Source organism: Epinephelus lanceolatus, chromosome 20, assembly GCF_041903045.1.
Source record: "Epinephelus lanceolatus isolate andai-2023 chromosome 20, ASM4190304v1, whole genome shotgun sequence".
Classification (NCBI taxonomy): Eukaryota; Metazoa; Chordata; class Actinopteri; order Perciformes; family Serranidae; genus Epinephelus; species Epinephelus lanceolatus.
The window spans coordinates 28,002,458-28,021,009 of record NC_135753.1 but is presented as its reverse complement, the minus strand read 5'-3'; the positions used below and the strand labels follow the sequence as shown (position 1 = coordinate 28,021,009).

The following is an 18,552-nucleotide window of genomic DNA, read 5'->3' as shown; positions in this document are numbered from 1 at the left end:
CGTTAAAGCACAAAAACAAACCGTGTTAAATTCAAATGGCGCGTGAGAGTGACATTTTACCTGCTGCGAATAACCGGTAACGACGGAGGTGTGTTTTTGTTTCTCCGCCCACTCCGGAAAACTCAACCGAGTCGTCGTTATTTTTATTTTTTAAGGTGACGTGGAGTCGGACCCCCTCTTCTACTCTGTCTCATGTGTCAATAAAAGTACTCGGTGTACCCGGATATGATCGCAATGAATCTATGAAACGTTGGGACTTTGCATCGAGGGTTTCCAGGATGTTTAGCTGTGAATCTTCACATTGAGCTCCAGCATCGGCGCATACCGGAGCAGAGAGGAGACTGTCGGGGCCTGGAGTCCGAGGAATCCAGCGGACAGACAGGTTTTGTTGGAGCTGCAGCACTGGGAGTGAAGTGACACAACAGTGAGACTGGTAGTGCAGATTTTGTAATTTCCTGCATGTAGTAATTTGCTGTTTTCGCGAGTGGTGGCTGAAAATGAAAATGCAACGTGCCAATTTGGAGTAGACTAGTGTTGATGTAGATAAGTTGTTTGCTTTACATGAATGTGTGAGGCCTGTCATTATAGTCACGTTTCTTTCCAAAAGACCTGCTAAACAAACAGAACGTGTACTGGGTTTGTGGCAGTTTGATACTTGGCCTTTCTCTTACTCTTAGAGCAATAAATTGGGGAATGGTCAGTTTAGCTATTACTTAACTCGCCAGATGTCACTACTCAGAGTTTATAAAGGGGAGTGCATGCTTTGGCTATAGTCGTCAGTTTGTGCTGTTGTTTTATGTCCACCTAATATAATTCTGTGAAACATCCTATCGAAAAACTTAGAAGTTCTTAGTAAAATTCCCACCTAAGTAGATATTTTAATGTCTGTCTTGGCACTATAAAGTTCAGGAGGTCAAAACCTGCAGGTCTGATGGTACTCTGAAGAGGCCTGACGGAAACAGTTTGACACAGAAGACTGACAGGCTTCTTGAGACTCCCCCTTTCTGCTGAATCTCAACAGAAAGCACTGCACACATATACCATTCCCACTCTATTTTTCACGCTGTTCAGAAACCAGTTAAATCTACATTTTAGTGTGGCAAAAAACTTTAGGAAGCACATACACTATCCTCCAGGGCTGCTCACATTCAAGCTTGAATCTGCTGTCACCAGAGCATTTTAATTTGTCTTCACCATAAACACTGAAGGCCAGCATGATGATGCACAACACAGAATAGAAATTGTTACCATCTGAATTTAAACTGCATTAAAACTGCAACATTCAGACAGCTCACATTTTTTTGCATCGCTTTGACATTTGACCAGCAGTGCTCTATCAGTGCTGACTATGGATCAACCTCTCAAATTACTTTTAATATATACTACTTCCAAAAGTGATGACACCTGCTTTGCTTTATGAGGTTGAGGACAAAATTTGTATGGCTAAAGTATTGCTTTTAAATACATAATATGATGGGCAATTAGTTTAGGAAACAATGGCACTGTAGTGTCATACTCTACTGTAGCATCATCATTTCGCTTTCAAAATATGGTGTTAATAAGTAGCATACAAATTTGATATGCAGATTACAAAATATGAAAGCAACAGCCTACCGAGGAATTCTAGTGAGACCCCTGTAGTATTAAAAAAAATAAAACTGATCTGTACAATGGCATCTGTGGGCAATGTCACTTTGTGTATACTCTAACAAACTCATCACAGACAGATAAAAACTTACAGAGCTCATTTAATTCTGGTCAAAAAGCCCTCCTGGACTGATAAAGCTGATGAAAGACATTGTAACTCATGGTGGTTACACAGTGTCTCACAGTTCTGTCTGAGTGTTTCTCAGTTTTCTGCTGTGTTTGTTTGAACTCTGTGGGAGTGACGTTGCATAAAATCCTCCACTTGACATGTATATCATCACATATCAGATCTAAGTTGCATCAACATGACCTAATTTCTTGACTTGAAATGAGAGGCGTACTGAGAGTGTCAGGACAGACAGGTTAGTTTAAATCACACCTGTCCCTCATGAACTGATGAACTGTCCATCTTTGCAACAGGGGTTATGCAGTGTGGAATAGGACACCTGCCAGGTGGCTGCCAGAGGGCGATGGGCCTGCACTGCGTCTTGATCCTGTGCTTGTTCTCAGGCTGGGCAGTGGGCTACAAGCAGGGGGACAACGTGACTCTCTATGTCAACAAAGTGGGCCCTTATCATAACCCCCAGGAGACATATCACTATTACACCCTGCCTGTTTGCAGACCGGAGAAGGTCAGTCTTTGTTCCGTTTTCAGTGCATTAATGGGCTGCTGAAATCCACAAAGGAGCTAAAGATTATTTTGTCGTGCTAAATGTTGATACTAGAGTAAGGATAGTAAAATTGCTTTTATCTGAAAGGTACTGTATCTCCATCTGTCCATGACATTTAAATGTTGTCATTTAAGATTATAAAAAGTGTCCAATAAAACGGGTTTCCTTGCAAGCGGGACTTAGTGAAAGGGATTTAATTGAAGACTTTGTTTTGTGAGTTCAATGAAGAGGTCTGGGCTGGATTGTTGCAGAATATATCAACACATTGTAATGAATACAGAAAGAAAAAATAAGGTGATATTTTGCTACAAAAACAAGTTCAAATGTATATTTGAAATTGGGTAAAACTTTAAATAATATACCCAGAGACACAAGGTACTGTTTAGCTCTTTATCCAGCTATTTGCTCTCTATGCCTTGCTTTGAGAGTTTCCCTTTGTTTAAGTTTTAAGTCATCAGTCATTGCTTTTGAAAAAAGTCATCATTGAAAGTGTAGTTGTGTTGGCAGCAGCGCAACCCAGATTTACAGTAGCTGCAACTTATTACCCATCATTATGGAATATGGCGCTTCAACAACAAGCATGCAGAACTAAAGTTTGATTGTAGCCAGCTGAGTTTTTAGTTCTTAGTCTGTTCTCCATAACTACCTCAAAGCTGTATGTGTCATTTTGAAATCACTTGCTCACTGAATTTTGATGCTCATGCTCATGCTCATGCTTTGTAGAGCTTTTTTTTTAACACTCTGTTACTAATATTGTAACACTTCTTCTTCAGGTGCATCACAAGTCCCTGACACTGGGAGAAGTGTTGGATGGTGACAGAATGGCAGAGTCGTTATATTACATCAGATTCAAAGAGAACATGGAGAAAAGAACTCTTTGCAAGCTCACTCTGTCAGAGAAACAGGTATTTATTTACACCAGCTTCAGTAGTGGGTTTAGTTTATGATTTATAAAGCAGCTTGATTTCGTATTGAAATTACGTATGTTATTGATTGGTCACTGGGTGGTAGATGTTGCAAGACAAAGATAACATAAGATAAGATAAGATAATACTTTATTCGTCCCACAGTGGGGAAATTTGATAGTGCAACCAGGAAGCATCTGTAGAAAAATACACAAAGCAATATTTAAGTACACATCAGTAGACAGAAACACACACATCAGTATAATCAGTAAATTGTAGAAAACAAGGAGCGATATAATAAGCAAGCAGTATAAAAACACAAAGCAATACAATAAGCACGCAGCAAAAAGAAGCAAAATATAATAAAGAGACAGACTGAATGGCTGATTTCACTCTATTGACAGAAGTATAGATATAGATATGATTACCATTGCTTAACATTTTATCAAGTAAATGATTCTCTTGAATATGCAAGTCTATTGTGATGATACAGTCAACATGCTGTAGTATTTTACTGATGGAAAGCTGGTCTTTTCATGAAACCAGGCTGTAGACAGATGCAAATACTTTTGAAATTGATGCCATATGATCAGAGAAAACAGAAGGACTGTGGCATTTGCTTTTGCTCAAGAGATAGAAAACCTACACAGAATGCACAGCACCACGCCAGACCAATAAACGCTCCTGCTGGTAGGTGAAGTATTGCAAACTTGTTTGTTTGACACAGTGGCAGCCAGCTGGCAACAAAAGTTCTCATATTACAGTGAAACAGTAAGCTGAAACATGTTTCTGAATACATTTAGAGGGATGTCTAGACACTGGTTAGATTGAGAGAAGTTTAACACAGTTCATTTACATACGGCTTGCATAATTTTGATAAAAAATTGGTTGCATAAAGGCAAAGTATCCCTTAAAACACATTGAATGTGATGGTGAATTTTGTGTGTGTCAGGTGGACCAACTTCGTGAGGCCATCGAGGAGCTGTTCTACTTTGAATTCGTCCTGGATGATATTCCAATCTGGGGGTTTGTAGGATACATAGAAGAGAGCGGCTTCCTGCCTCACAGCCACAAGGTAAACCTTCTGAGATGTGTGGTCAGGTTCTGTCAGGGAGACAAAGAGAGGCATAAAGACTGTGTGCGGTTTTGTCTTTATGCAAAGTTCCTGTTTCAGCGGAACTAGAATCTCTTTCATTTTTCTTGTCTCTCACTTTCTCATCCTCTTTCTTTTTTTTTATCTTTCTTTTTTTCTTTGTTTCTCTCCCTGCTGTCTTCTCTCACCTCCAACAGGTGGGTTTGTGGACTCACCTAGACTTCAACATTGAGTACAACGGCGACTCAGTGATTTTCGCCAATGTCTCAGTAAAAGACGTCAAACCTGTTCCCCTGGAGGAGGGAGCGGGTTCAGCAGTGGGCGGAGTCGGGGTGGGTGGAGGCAGCCTGACCGTCACCCACACCTACAGCGTGCGCTGGTTCGAGTCTCCCCTGCCTCACTCCCGGAGAGCCGAGCGCCTCAGAGACTACTCGTTCTTCCCCAAAACACTGGAGATCCACTGGCTCTCCATCATTAACTCACTGGTGCTGGTGGTGCTGCTGCTGGGCTTCGTCATCATCATCCTCATGCGGGTCCTTAAGAATGACTTTGCCAGGTTAGTCAGCTAAGGAGCTAAAGTGGTTATTGCTGGGCCAGTGACTGGGAAACTATATGTTTCATATGTTTCATTTTCAGGTAATAAAAAATCTTAAAGGCTGTAGAGGCTATATAGATATCGTAGAAATAGTTATTAGAAGTTTACATTGTAATAACCTACGAACAGAAAGTTTATTTACTGTAATTTTGATGATCATAAAGTCCTTTTATAAAGAAAAAAATAGCCAAATATTTGTTAGTTTCAGCTTCTGACATGGCCATATGCTGCTTTTCCCACCTTATATCATTATAATTCAACTATCTTTGGGTTATTTACTATTTGTCCAACAAAACAGGCAGTTTGAAGACGTCAACTTGGTGTCTGGAAAGTTGTAAAGGCTTTTCTAACAATTGTTTGACATTTTATAGACATCATCATCATCATCATCATCACATAATCAATAGGTATTAAAGACATTGGTCAATTATAATTGTCAGTAGTTGCAGCTATATTTGTATTGTCGATTTATACTTGCTGTGATCAGGTAGTAAATGTTACTATTTCTATGTGAACTTCCATTTAAAATGTCTCAAATAGTTTGGCTTTAAACCAAAACGTTTTAGCTTTTAAAGCTTCCCTATTTTTTTGTTGGCTACAATGCTGTGAGTTATACATACTGTGCGTCTGAGTGCAGGTAATGTGTATTTTAGATCTGATATACCTGCAGAGATAAGTTGGTATTTCCCTCTGACATCTACTTCTCGCATACAGCAGATGTTCCTTTTGAAATAGTGTGAGGTAATCGCCACTGTGACGTCACCCATTGGATTGTCGATTGTGTTTTTAAGCCTTGATTTTGGCATTCTGGCTGTCTGCATCTTGGATTTTTAAAGCTAAAAGTGACCATATTTGGATGAGGGTGGAGCTGTGGAGAAGCGAGGGATAGATCTTACTTATAGATGGTGGTGGTGGTTCACAGATAGCCTGTCAGTCGCAGCGCCCAAGCCCTTAATTATGTGTAACTTGAAACCGTAATGAAATGTAAACAGGTGAGTTATGTAGAAATTCACCCCATGTTCAGTTGACATGAATGTTGAAATCACCTATAGAGACTAAAACTGTTTGCTGTAACAAGCTGTAAACATGTTTATTTCTGCTGTATCGTTGGGCGTTTTAAAATGGGGATCTAAGGGGACTGACTCTGTTTTGGAGCCAGCCTCAAGTGGCCATTTGAGGGACTGCAATTTTTGGCACTTGCATGTTGGCTTCTTTTTTCAGCCCTGGAGGTTGCCACTTTAAGGCAATATAAGTTTACATGCAGTATCTTGTTTATTCTTTAAGACATAAATTGAATTTGAGATGTTTTTGCATGGATATTTTTTCATTGTGCACAGTTTACCTTGTGAAACTTGTATATAACTCCTGCTCGTCAGGTGTATGATAACATCTAGGGTGAAAGCATTTTTCCCTTCACCTGCAGGTACAATGTGGAGGAGGAGGGTGGGTGTGATGATCTTGACCAGGGAGACAACGGCTGGAAGATCATACACACTGATGTCTTCAGGTTTCCCCCTTATAAGAGCCTGCTGTGTGCCGTGCTGGGAGTGGGGGCTCAGTTTCTTACCCTTGCCACAGGTGATCATTCATTCTCAAATACACCTGAACACAGCAACAAACACGGCTAGACGTGGACAAAAACACACACGTTGATCTGTTACAGAAACAGTCATTGTTCTGTTTGAAAATTGAAAAGTAAGTCTGAGCAGCACTGACCCGTAGCAACAGTCTTTGTACTGACCAGTAGTCACGTAATGACTAGAAACGTGATAATGGCATATACATGCAGGTCATATGTAGGGATCTCAGGTGCAGAAGTCTGATCACGCTCATGTCCCCCTTTTGCAATAGGAATCATCTTCATGGCATTGATGGGAATGTTCAATGTGCACCGCCATGGTGCCATCAACTCTGCAGCTATCGTCCTGTACGCTCTGACCAGCTGCGTGTCAGGCTACGTGTCTTGCAGCTTTTACACACAAATCAATGGCCAGCGCTGGGTGTGGAACATCATCCTCACCTCGTCGCTCTTCTCCGGTGAGTCTGATAAGAAGGCTTTGGGATCACTTCGCACTTTTGTTGTCAGAGCAGAGCAAAAAAGTTCAGTTGAACATGTGCTAAAGCCTGGAACATGTTCTCAAAAAAGTCACATTCATTCACTTATTATTAGTTTGTTCACAGTTTATGAAAAACATAATTTGAATTAAATTAATGATCTTATTGTCGTTTTAAGAGCATTTTCTGTTGCTAATATAATGATAATAAAAAGAGGGAACTAATATTCAACCATTGGAATTAGAATGTGAAAAAATAATATCCTAAATACATAAAACATAAATATACAGTACAGGCCAAAAGTTTGGACACACCTTCTCATTCAATGCGTTTTCTTTATTTTCATGACTATTTACATTGTAGATTCTCACTGAAGGCATCAAAACTATGAATGAACACATGTGGAGTTATGTACTTAACAAAAAAAGGTGAAATAACTGAAAACATGTTTTATATTCTAGTTTCTTCAAAATAGCCACCCTTTGCTCTGATTACTGCTTTGCACACTCTTGGCATTCTCTCCATGAGCTTCAAGAGGTAGTCACCTGAAATGGTTTCCACTTCACAGGTGTGCCTTATCAGGGTTAATTAGTGGAATTTCTTGCTTTATCAATGGGGTTGGGACCATCAGTTGTGTTGTGCAGAAGTCAGGTTAATACACAGCCGACAGCCCTATTGGACAACTGTTAAAATTCATATTATGGCAAGAACCAATCAGCTAACTAAAGAAAAACGAGTGGCCATCATTACTTTAAGAAATGAAGGTCAGTCAGTCCGGAAAATTGCAAAAACTTTAAATGTGTCCCCAAGTGGAGTCGCAAAAACCATCAAGCGCTACAACGAAACTGGCACACATGAGGACCGACCCAGGAAAGGAAGACCAAGAGTCACCTCTGCTTCTGAGGATAAGTTCATCCGAGTCACCAGCCTCAGAAATCGCAAGTTAACAGCAGCTCAGATCAGAGACCAGATGAATGCCACACAGAGTTCTAGCAGCAGACCCATCTCTAGAACAACTGTTAAGAGGAGACTGCGCGAATCAGGCCTTCATGGTCAAATAGCTGCTAGGAAACCACTGCTAAGGAGAGGCAACAAGCAGAAGAGATTTGTTTGGGCCAAGAAACACAAGGAATGGACATTAGACCAGTGGAAATCTGTGCTTTGGTCTGATGAGTCCAAATTTGAGATCTTTGGTTCCAACCGCCGTGTCTTTGTGAGACGCAGAAAAGGTGAACGGATGGATTCCACATGCCTGGTTCCCACTGTGAAGCATGGAGGAGGAGGTGTGATGGTGTGGGGGTGTTTTGCTGGTGACACTGTTGGGGATTTATTCAAAATTGAAGGCACACTGAACCAGCATGGCTACCACAGCATCCTGCAGCGACATGCCATCCCATCCGGTTTGCGTTTAGTTGGACGATCATTTATTTTTCAACAGGACAATGACCCCAAACACACCTCCAGGCTGTGTAAGGGCTATTTGACCAAGAAGGAGAGTGATGGAGTGCTGCGGCAGATGACCTGGCCTCCACAGTCACCGGACCTGAACCCAGTCGAGATGGTTTGGGGTGAGCTGGACCGCAGAGTGAAGGCAAAGGGGCCAACAAGTGCTAAACACCTCTGGGAACTCCTTCAAGACTGTTGGAAAACCATTTCAGGTGACTACCTCTTGAAGCTCATGGAGAGAATGCCAAGAGTGTGCAAAGCAGTAATCAGAGCAAAGGGTGGCTATTTTGAAGAAACTAGAATATAAAACATGTTTTCAGTTATTTCACCTTTTTTTGTTAAGTACATAACTCCACATGTGTTCATTCATAGTTTTGATGCCTTCAGTGAGAATCTACAATGTAAATAGTCATGAACATAAAGAAAACGCATTGAATGAGAAGGTGTGTCCAAACTTTTGGCCTGTACTGTATATGTGTGTCTGCATCAAAGTCTTAAAATGGCCTGTAAAACCCTTCTGTTTATTTTGGCATCATTTTTATGTAACCAAACACATATAAACACAAGGGCAATTTTTTGCTGACCTCAGTAAGTCGATAACGTAATTATCATGACAGACCTATCTGTCATGGATTCAAATAATCTCCTCTCTGTTTTTAGCTTGGAGTTTTTATTTCATTTCATTTGTCTTTATTTGTTGTAGAGGGACAATGTACATTAATGAACATTTTAAAAATCCAGTCTCTCTTCATCCTGTCTTAGTTTCCTCTGTATGTCCTCCTGTTTCTCATCACCACTCGGCCATGTTTCCTCTCAGCATTTTTATTTTTATGCTTTAAAACTGTCATTGCTTTGATTGGCTAGTACTCATCCCTGTTGACATGTCATGGTTGGAAGCGTTCAGGATTAAGGTGCAGGGGTCAAGGTCAGGGCTAACTCTGGCCAATCTTGGATATTCTCTGAGATTAAATTGGTAAATTTGCGAGAAAAAGCTCAGAAATGTCCTGCCAGAAAGTCAGGTGATATAATAAAAAGAGAGACACAGTCCATAGAGATTGTAAGACTGGGTAGGTGAGTGGGTTAGCACCAGAATTTCACACAGCAGACTGAAGTTTGAGTCCAGTGTGAGTCAGTGTTGCTTTATCATTTTTAGACTTAGCTAGCTGATTTCTTATTTTTAGTTTTAGGAAAACTGGTGAAAGCACTGTGTACATAAACTTAAGCACAATAGCTGGAAGTCTGTGTTAACCTAACATTTTGTTGCCGTTGCTAGGACACCCAGGAATATACACTCGGATGTAAATAGCCACATTGACTATTTCACCCCAGAAGCAAATATTGTTGGCAATGGACACCTGGGTGCAAAAAGCATCTGCCAAATAAAAACTGTCAATATACATACTGGCGTCTGTACTATTGTGGTTCATACAGACTTTTGCTTGGAGGTTTTACTTCAACATTTAGGAGATAAAGTGGTTATTATTTCAATCAGGCCTTGTAGCTCTTCGAACTTTTATTGTTTTTTATAGTTTTACTTCTAAAGAAAAAAGCTGAATAGGTAGGGGCACCTCTAGTGTATTATGGCAGCGTCCATTAATGTTCAGCACAATGTGACAGTGCTTTGCTACTCAGTTAGTAATTTAATTTATGTATAATATATTCACAGCATTCACACTTTGCAGGAATATATTGCCCTTAGGCACATAAAGCCTCTCGCTCCTATTAAGTAATCAAGTAGCTATGTCAGTTCTTTAATGGTGAAAAAAATTCTACAATGGTTTGTTTTCAGGACTGCTCTCAAAGAATTATCTAGAATGATTAAAAACAATCCCTGTCCTTTATTCAATTTGTTATTCATTCCAACAGCGCCTCTGTTCCTGACATGGAGTGTTGTGAACTCGATTCACTGGTGGAGTGGCTCCACTCAGGCTCTGCCTGCCACCACCGTGCTCCTCATTCTGGGTGCCTGGGTGCTGGTGGGCTTCCCACTCACCGTCATTGGCGGCATTGTGGGGAAGAACCACGCCGGCAGCTTCCAAGCGCCGTGCCGCACTCGCAACATCGCACGGCAGATACCCACACAGCCCTGGTACAAACACACGGCTGTACACATGGCTATCGGTGGCTTCCTGCCATTCAGGTGAGGTATCTTCATGTGTGGGGAAGAGGTGCTTCTATTAAAGGATAATTTTAAAAAGCCCCTCTTCTCAATAGACATAAAGCAGGGAAGTGAATATATAAAACATATATGACGAATACTAAAGCTTATTTTAGTTTTTTATATATTTGATGTTTGGTGGAAATGAATATATCCCATGAGTCTTTTTTATGTCAAGAATTGAAATGTAGGAAAATGAGTTGTCAGAGAATGAAATTGCCATTAAGGTACGCTTTGTCATGTATGTCTGCACTTACTGTTGTTCTGTTATTCAGCGTTTGTATGATGTTTTATTGTTCAGGTCCAGAATGGTTTGGATGATGAGTGAAATCGACTACCTGCAAATGTTTGCACTTAAAAGTTTTAGCTTTGTCATCTTGAAAGATCAGTCAGCATTATTGATTACTGTTCTAAGGAAAAAATATAGAGCCTGTTGAATTTCATTTTCTTGATATTAATTACTCTTTCCATCAACTCTTTCAGTGCCATCTCAGTGGAGCTGTACTACATCTTTGCCACAGTTTGGGGCAGAGAGCACTACACCCTCTACGGCATCCTGCTATGCGTCTTTGCCATCCTCCTCTCAGTGGGTGCATGCATTTCTGTTGCACTCACCTACTTCCTGCTGTCTGGCGAAGACTACCGGTGGTGGTGGCGGAGCGTCTTGAGCACCGGCTCCACAGGCCTCTTCATCTTCGTCTACTCTGTTTTCTACTACCGGAACCGGTCTTCTATGAGCGGCCTGGTGCAGAGCACCGAATTCTTCGGTTACTCTCTGCTCACAGCGATGGTCTTTTCACTGATGCTGGGTAGCGTGTCGTTCTGGGCCTCACTGGCATTTATTCGCTACATCTACCGTAGCCTCAAGATGGACTAGACAAGAAATGTGCATTCACAGACACACAGATATAAACAAACATTTCCTCATAGCACACATGGACAATCCTCATTCTCCTCTCTTGCTTTCAGTCATACACAACACACACAAACACACGCCTCCAGTGTGGGAGGAGAAACAGGGGCCTTTAACTTACTTTGACAGGGGTTAATGATTGAATTAGAGCTGTCATTGTTGTAATAAGGGATGACTGGTCACTTGGTTGGATGGTTAGATCATGTATTTAAGGATGAAATGGGAAATTTCATTACAAAGGGATAATTTTGTCCTATCAGGAGTGAATGGGTAAAATGTATGATAATTGAGTGAGTGGGTTTAATCATTGTATGATGTAGTGTGGCATCATCTGCTCGGGTACCTACTTCATGGTCCATCAAGGCTTGGCAGGATCTGGTCTTATTTCCCGCATTACCCCAGTTACCCACCAAGACAGCTGACTCATACTGTAGTTTCAATTATGCAGCATTGCAGGTGTTATTACTTGCAATTATACTCCCCCACACATTCAATTGTGGTGGCCTATTCGGATATAATAGATAAATTATGTTTGCACTGGCCCTGTCAAGCTCCACATGGCCCTGCAGTGGATAAGAGGAGTGATGCATTGTAGATTGAAGAGCTGTTGCAAGGTGTTGGTGATGGGAGCAATATTATTGTATTCTGTGATCACCATCAACAGATTTTGGTTCTGATGTAAATATAGTCTTTTCAATAAAATGCTTTTAATACAACATTACCAGCAAACAACTTTAGGGTGATTTTTACCCAGGACTTCCCATTTTTCCTTTGAGTCTGAAGTGTCTTTGTACTGCACGGCTTGTACAGCCTATGTTAAGTGCCAGTGCGCAGAATTCAGGGTAACATTATTGCAGAAATGTAATGCAAGAAGTATGTTTTCTTTAATGTGTAATGCCTGAAATTAAGAAACAATGTTTGCATTACCTTAGAATGAAGCGTTTGTATCTGCATAGGGAGTTGGACCTCGCCCACTGTGTGCTGCTTTGCGCCACCATGCTTTTACAGTAGCCGAGAACAGTGGCTTTAGATAGGGCACATGGCATGTTCATGTCAGCCACAGTAGTTGGTAATTGTTCCTTTAACACCAGCCTAAATTATGTGAACAATGTAGTGATGAATGATGTAGTTCTAGTACCCTTTTGAACTTTTGTGCAGGTTTATTTCAAATTTGACGAACTATCCACTAGTCTTGATTGCTCGCATATGAACATTTTGTTTTGTTTCGTTTAGCCACAACCTCAGTCATGCCATTTTCACAAATTACAGACAATATGTAAATATGTTACCATGCTATCATGATTTAAAAAACAGAACTAAACAAAAAACACCAAAACAAGAGTTGCCAGAGTGAACCTGTATTTATAGAAAAAGTGAAATTTGTTGTCATCACATCTGCATCAGTACTTTGCCTTAATACAGTTCCAAAAAACAACGTAATCTGAAGAATGTGCCCAATTTGGACCCATCTCAGATCACTAAGCGCAAAGATCACATCAACATACATAAAGTTGCATATAAAAATAACGCTTCATGATAAAAAAATAAAACTTTTGAACAGGAGTATGAACAAGGTATATGTACACCCGGCCACTCAACAACCACCTCAATTCATTTCAAACCACAACCGGGAAGAATATTAACAAGGCGGTTCAGGTAACTTTTCATGAAAAGTTTAGCACTTCCAACATTGACTACTGATTGACATTGTGTACAATGGCTGCGTTCAAAGAGGTGCGGCCATTGACAGGATCCCCATCTTTGTTGTCAAAGCTTGTGCCCTGCCCGATGTTATTCACAGAGGCAGCACCGACTGGGCTGAATGCATTGGGGTCGTAATCATAGTGGCTCACACCTGAGGGCATAGACCAGCCAGCTGCCTGGGGCCTGGAGGGAGCTCCAGTCTGGGATGAGCCAGGGGACCAGGGAGAGTAGCCAGCAGGTCCACCAGCAGAGCCCATGGCTGCCAGGTAGAAGGCCAGGTTCTGTGGGGTCTTCTTGAAGGCTGTCCCCATCATGTGCTGGTTGTAATGCCCCTTGAGCTGAGTCAGGGCTTCTCCTTGATACTGAAAGACAAACAGGCAGTATTAGTATCCAAATAAATAAATATCAAATTTATGGTCCATGTTACAGTATATCATTTTATGTGTTTTGTCTCGCCTTTAAGGACATAACCAGACTATGGTTAGGCCTCCATTATGGACAAATTGTTCTATGTCCAAGCTGCTGTTTCTCTGTTATAATTTAACAGGAAACCTGGGCAGGACAGTGGTTTGGTCCCATTTTATGAGCCTCTCAGCTTTATTTGCCTTTACGCTTCACATATGTAGAATCAAGGGATATATATATATTCTTAAAAATACAGTGAAGCGCTTAGCTCTTGCTCAGAATTACATGAAGAAAAATGTAATTATGAAAAAAATCCCAAAATAATATGGTGGAACTGAGACAATATTATTTGCACTGACAAATTGTGCTATAGAATTCAAATAATGGGAGCTACTTACAGGAGGGATATGTGAGGTAATGTTTGTGTACATGGGCCCAATTGGGCTTCCTTTGTTGTTGCCGTAGCGCTCAGACACCCAGCTGGTGTCTTTCTGATGCCTCCTCAGTTTCATTCTTCGGTTCTGAAACCAAGTCTTAACCTGAAGATAAGATGAAGGAGATCCCAGCTGATCAGAGTGCACAAAAAAAATGTTGTGCTTGTGATTAAACAACCTTCCTAAGCCCCTCACCTGTTTGTAGGTCAGTCCAGTCAGGTCTGCCAGGTTCCTCATTTCATTTGGGGTGAGGTACCTCTTCACACTGAAGCGCTGGACAAGAGCATTCATTTGACTCTCTGAGAAGGCTGACCGGACTTTTCCTTTAGGGGCAGCAGAAGTAGTGCTTGGCTTCTTTGGAGCAGTTAAAGGTGCAGAGAGAGAGGTAGTGTTGTTAGTGCCCTCATCCCCACTGACAGTAAAGATCTTTGGCTCCTCCACGAGAGTGTTGGGAACGTCCTCACTGGCATCCGGGCTCCTGCTGCATGTCTCATCATCAAGATCTTTATTTGCCCAGGTGGCGGGGTCTGCCCGTGGGAGACCTCCTTCTTTGCTGCTGCCAGAACTCCATGAATCTAATGAGAAGGAACAAAAGGTGGCCAGTGTGAGCTACAGGGTCAAAATGGTAAATGGAGCTGCACTTGTATGGCGCCTTTCTAATCATCTAACCACTCAAGGCACCTTTTACACTATGAGTATCAATCACATACACATTCACACACTGGTGGCCGAGACCGCCATACAAAGTGCCACCTGCTATTTACGCAATTTGGAGTCTAGTATCTTGCTCAAGAACACTACGACAGGCAGACTGGGGGAGCCGGGGATCGAACCACTGATCTAGTGGACGACCCGCTCTACTAGAGCAGAGCATGGGGTGTTTCAAGTGCAAAAGAGAACATTTTGTCTAATAAACCGAATAAAAACAGTCATAGTAAATATAATATTTTTGTAAATTCTTGAATATTCTTGAATGGTTTCGATATTCTCGCATTCTGTCGCGAGATGTCGCCACTTTGCTTTTCCGGGATACTGAGTGAAATCAGTGGCGGGATATTTAGGGAACTAAAATCGCCATGGAACCAAATCGGACTTCTTGGTCGATTTTGGCCGAAGAAATCGTCGCGTTAAGCTACCCACAAGGAGATGTAAGCAAAAAACATGCAAGTTAAAAAATGTGTAGGTGATATTTTAAGTTCCCGCTGCGTTGCAGAGGTCTAACATAACGGACTCTGTTAGCTAAGTTAGCTTAAATGCTATCTGAGGTCAGACCTCCGTTAGCTAGCTACATACCTGGTGAGGTGTGTGCCTCCGAGTCACTGGTCGAATCGCTCCGGACCCGCCTGACCTCATGTGCTCCTACATTGTAAGCAACCCGCGGAGCTCCGGCCAAGAGCAAACGGCCTGCCGGGCTGTCACCGAGGTGGAGAACACCAGGGCCCTGGAATTGACCGTGGATGTTCACGGCATGCCCGTCTGGACTGCCAGGCGGAGACTCCTCATGAGTCTTGTCGGTGGTGGTGTAGTAGGCCTGTGCCATCCCGGCATTGTAGTTGCTCAAATCCTGGGCTTGATCTTCGCCCCAGTTGGTAAGGCTCCCGTGGTTTTGCTCTGCTCCAGGTGGGTACACGAGGCCGTAGGCGTAGGCATGGTAAGAGGCGTTGTAGTTGTAGCTTATCTGCGTCTTCCAGTCTGCCATGTCTCTGGAGGCGTTGTTTGTCGCAAAAATGAACACAAAATAGAAGAGGGCTCGAGTAATCTGTGTTAAAATTTCTTAAAAATCGACAAAGCAAGGACCGAGTTAAAACAAGCGGGACCAATAACCCTAAAAAAACTTCGTGACGCGCGTAGTTGTCCACGGGCTGTATTTAAAGACCTGTGTGGGTGTGGGCAGGGATGAAGGTGGGTGTTTCGATTTGAGCCAATCTCTGTGATTGACCCCTCATCGTCAGCTGTAGCGCCATTTCATTGGCCCCCTAGGTAAGTCCCCTGCTTTTTGGGGTTTGGAGATAAAAATAAAAATGCAATGATTCAAGTAATTACAGGTATGCAGATTTATTCTGTGGTTATTCCACAGAAACCTCATTACTTAAAGATCCATGTAGATTACTGGATAAAAAAATGCAATTATAAATTATTACGGAATTTCGTCACCTCAATTTGCTTCCCATCACCCTTTAAGTGGAGACATATGTTCCGAGAGGTTTAATTTAGATTTGAATATCTGTACTTAATGTAACTCAGACATTGGAACCTTAGAACAGCTTTTCTTCTATTGTAATTTAACTAGGGCATTTTGGGACTTTTTTTCAATATTGGTTTACTTATAATGATCAAAATATTATGATTATAAATCATGAAAATATAAAGGACAAGAGAGCAGAGTTTGGGATTAACAATTTAATTATTTTGGCAAAATATTTTTTGGCAAATGTAGTTTTTATTTTATTTTATTCTGAACTAGCCTAATATTTCCTGCATTTCTAAATGAGAAAAAGTAAAATGCTGTAAAAGTGGAATGGCCCTATTCCTTTATGAATATCCGTGTGCCTTAATTCCCGAATAACCACTTGTATTTTGTTCTTTTTTTAATCATTTTTGTTGTCTTTCATTATTATTTATTTATGTCTTGCAGTTCACTCAGTGATATTATTACAATTATCTGTATTCAAGTATCATATTATGTGCCTTTTGGCTGTAAATTAAAAAAAAGTAAAAAAAAAAGTAGAAAGTAGAGTCACGAAATATAAATCAATTTTGAAGTACCCCACTTTTTACCACTAATATTAAGCCCTATCAGAAATAAATATGTTTATACATAGATGCACTAAATATGTAGAATTGCTTTATCTTTCTTTCAGTGAGTGATGTCTAAAATCACAGATAAGATAAAGCATTATGTTCACCAGTGTTACACATGAGTTTAAGTGGATTTGAATGACTGATTTACAAGTTGTTTGTGAACATTTCATCAAATATAATTTTGTTTGATAATATAACAATATATCAGCTTTCCTTATCATGAAAGCTGATATAACAATATATCAGCTTTCATGATAAGGACCTTAAGGTGGATCTTGTTTCATTAACTAATCTTGAAGAGTGTGCTGAAGAGCGTTCATGTGTAGTCATTCATCATTTTAGCTGATAATGTGCTTACATGAATTATTATATAATATTTAGTATTATAAATCATAATTTGTGTTTAATCAAATTAACTCACTATGACCTCATGTCGGAAACCATCCAAATGTGTGCTCAATCAAGAGACTTGTGTTGTTTGTTTAAGGAGCACACCTTTAGCTATCAGTAGCATCTTTTGTATCTTCAATGAGGAAATGGCAGTATTGCAGCACAATATTTTTATGGTGTCTTGAGCATAGGCTTACAAAACAAGTTTCCCTGCCTCTGTAAATTGTGTCGCAAGAGATTTATCTAAGCAGGGACTTGCTGTTGTGTACCAAATACTTATCATACATAATTATTTAGCAACAAAATGGGCTATCCAAGTAGTAAATAACCTCTGCATGCTGCCCTGTCAGCACATAAGTTTCAGTGCTTTTTAAACCATGTACATGAGTCTGTTGACTCCCCCAGTGGCATAATTAATAATGTTTTTATGAGCTCCGGTCCCAGATCAGTGGTCTAAATTTAGCATCTGGGTCTCAGGCATAAATAGTTTATGTACACTTATTCTTCTTAGTCAGCGTTATTGTTAATTATGGTTTAATACAAATAAAAATCTAAGGCTGTGGAGCAGCTAAGTAAGAGGTATTTGACAGAACATTTACTTTTAAAGTGCTGTAAGGAGGAGTAATATATTTATCCTTAAACAAGATTTAAAACATATCCTTTATATGAAGTATCCAATTTAACTGCATTTTGAACTTAAGTGTTCAAAGACAGATTTTATCTTCAAGTCCCAACATCCCCCCTCCTGTACAGTGGGTTAGACATGTTGATGCAAACTGCCTTTCCCTCCATTTGCAATCCTATTCACAAAGATGATTTAGATTAGCCTTCATGTTACCATCCAAATGGTTGTTTGTGTTCCCAGTCCTTGGCTGTATTGTCCTTATAATGATTCAGTTAGCGATGAAATGATGTGAGAACTGTGAGCCTAATGGCCACATTAGCATTTCTACTGATCTCTACCTGGACAGGGTGTGTTTGTCTGATCTTGTGTAAGCCAAGACATAGAGGAAGGGGTTTATGGTTTAGGTGTGTATAGGGGGTGGGTGCACAGGTGTGCAATTCATTAGCATTGGTATGTGGTGAGAGGAGAACAGATTGGCCTTTGATGACCAGGCATGCTGCACTGTATTGTGTTTTTTTTAGTGTTTTTGTGAGGCATTGTTACTGTGAAAAAGGATTTACAAGTTAAAATATCTGTACATTTCAACATGATCATTTAATTTAGTTTTTTTTCAGTATAAAAAGGAGATGCAGATTTAGACTTATTGTTGTTCTCAAGTTAAAAGTTGGACGGTTACTTCTTCAATGTTCCTTTCTTGTGTAGTGTAGGG

The 18,552-nt window shown here is 40.6% G+C and overlaps 2 protein-coding genes across 2 annotated transcripts; one reads left to right on the top strand and one right to left on the bottom strand.

Annotated features, from left to right (window-relative positions):
- Nucleotides 1-137: 137 nt before the first annotated feature.
- On the top strand, nt 138-12,204 carry tm9sf1 (transmembrane 9 superfamily member 1). The gene is made up of 9 exons (XM_033638149.2): nt 138-433; nt 2,068-2,279; nt 3,092-3,223; nt 4,176-4,298; nt 4,514-4,872; nt 6,335-6,489; nt 6,763-6,948; nt 10,279-10,552; nt 11,054-12,204. The coding sequence occupies exons 2-9, from the start codon at nt 2,073-2,075 to the stop codon at nt 11,445-11,447; spliced, it is 1,830 nt and encodes a 609-aa protein (XP_033494040.1). The 5' UTR covers nt 138-433; nt 2,068-2,072; the 3' UTR covers nt 11,448-12,204.
- An 838-nt stretch (nt 12,205-13,042) lies between these two features.
- On the bottom strand, nt 13,043-15,857 carry nanog (nanog homeobox). Its single transcript, XM_033638151.2, has 4 exons — nt 15,320-15,857; nt 14,222-14,601; nt 13,991-14,131; nt 13,043-13,549 (listed from the first exon to the last, which is right to left on the bottom strand). Exons 1-4 carry the CDS (start codon nt 15,723-15,725, stop codon nt 13,178-13,180), a joined length of 1,299 nt encoding a protein of 432 aa, XP_033494042.1. The 5' UTR covers nt 15,726-15,857; the 3' UTR covers nt 13,043-13,177.
- Nucleotides 15,858-18,552: the final 2,695 nt, after the last annotated feature.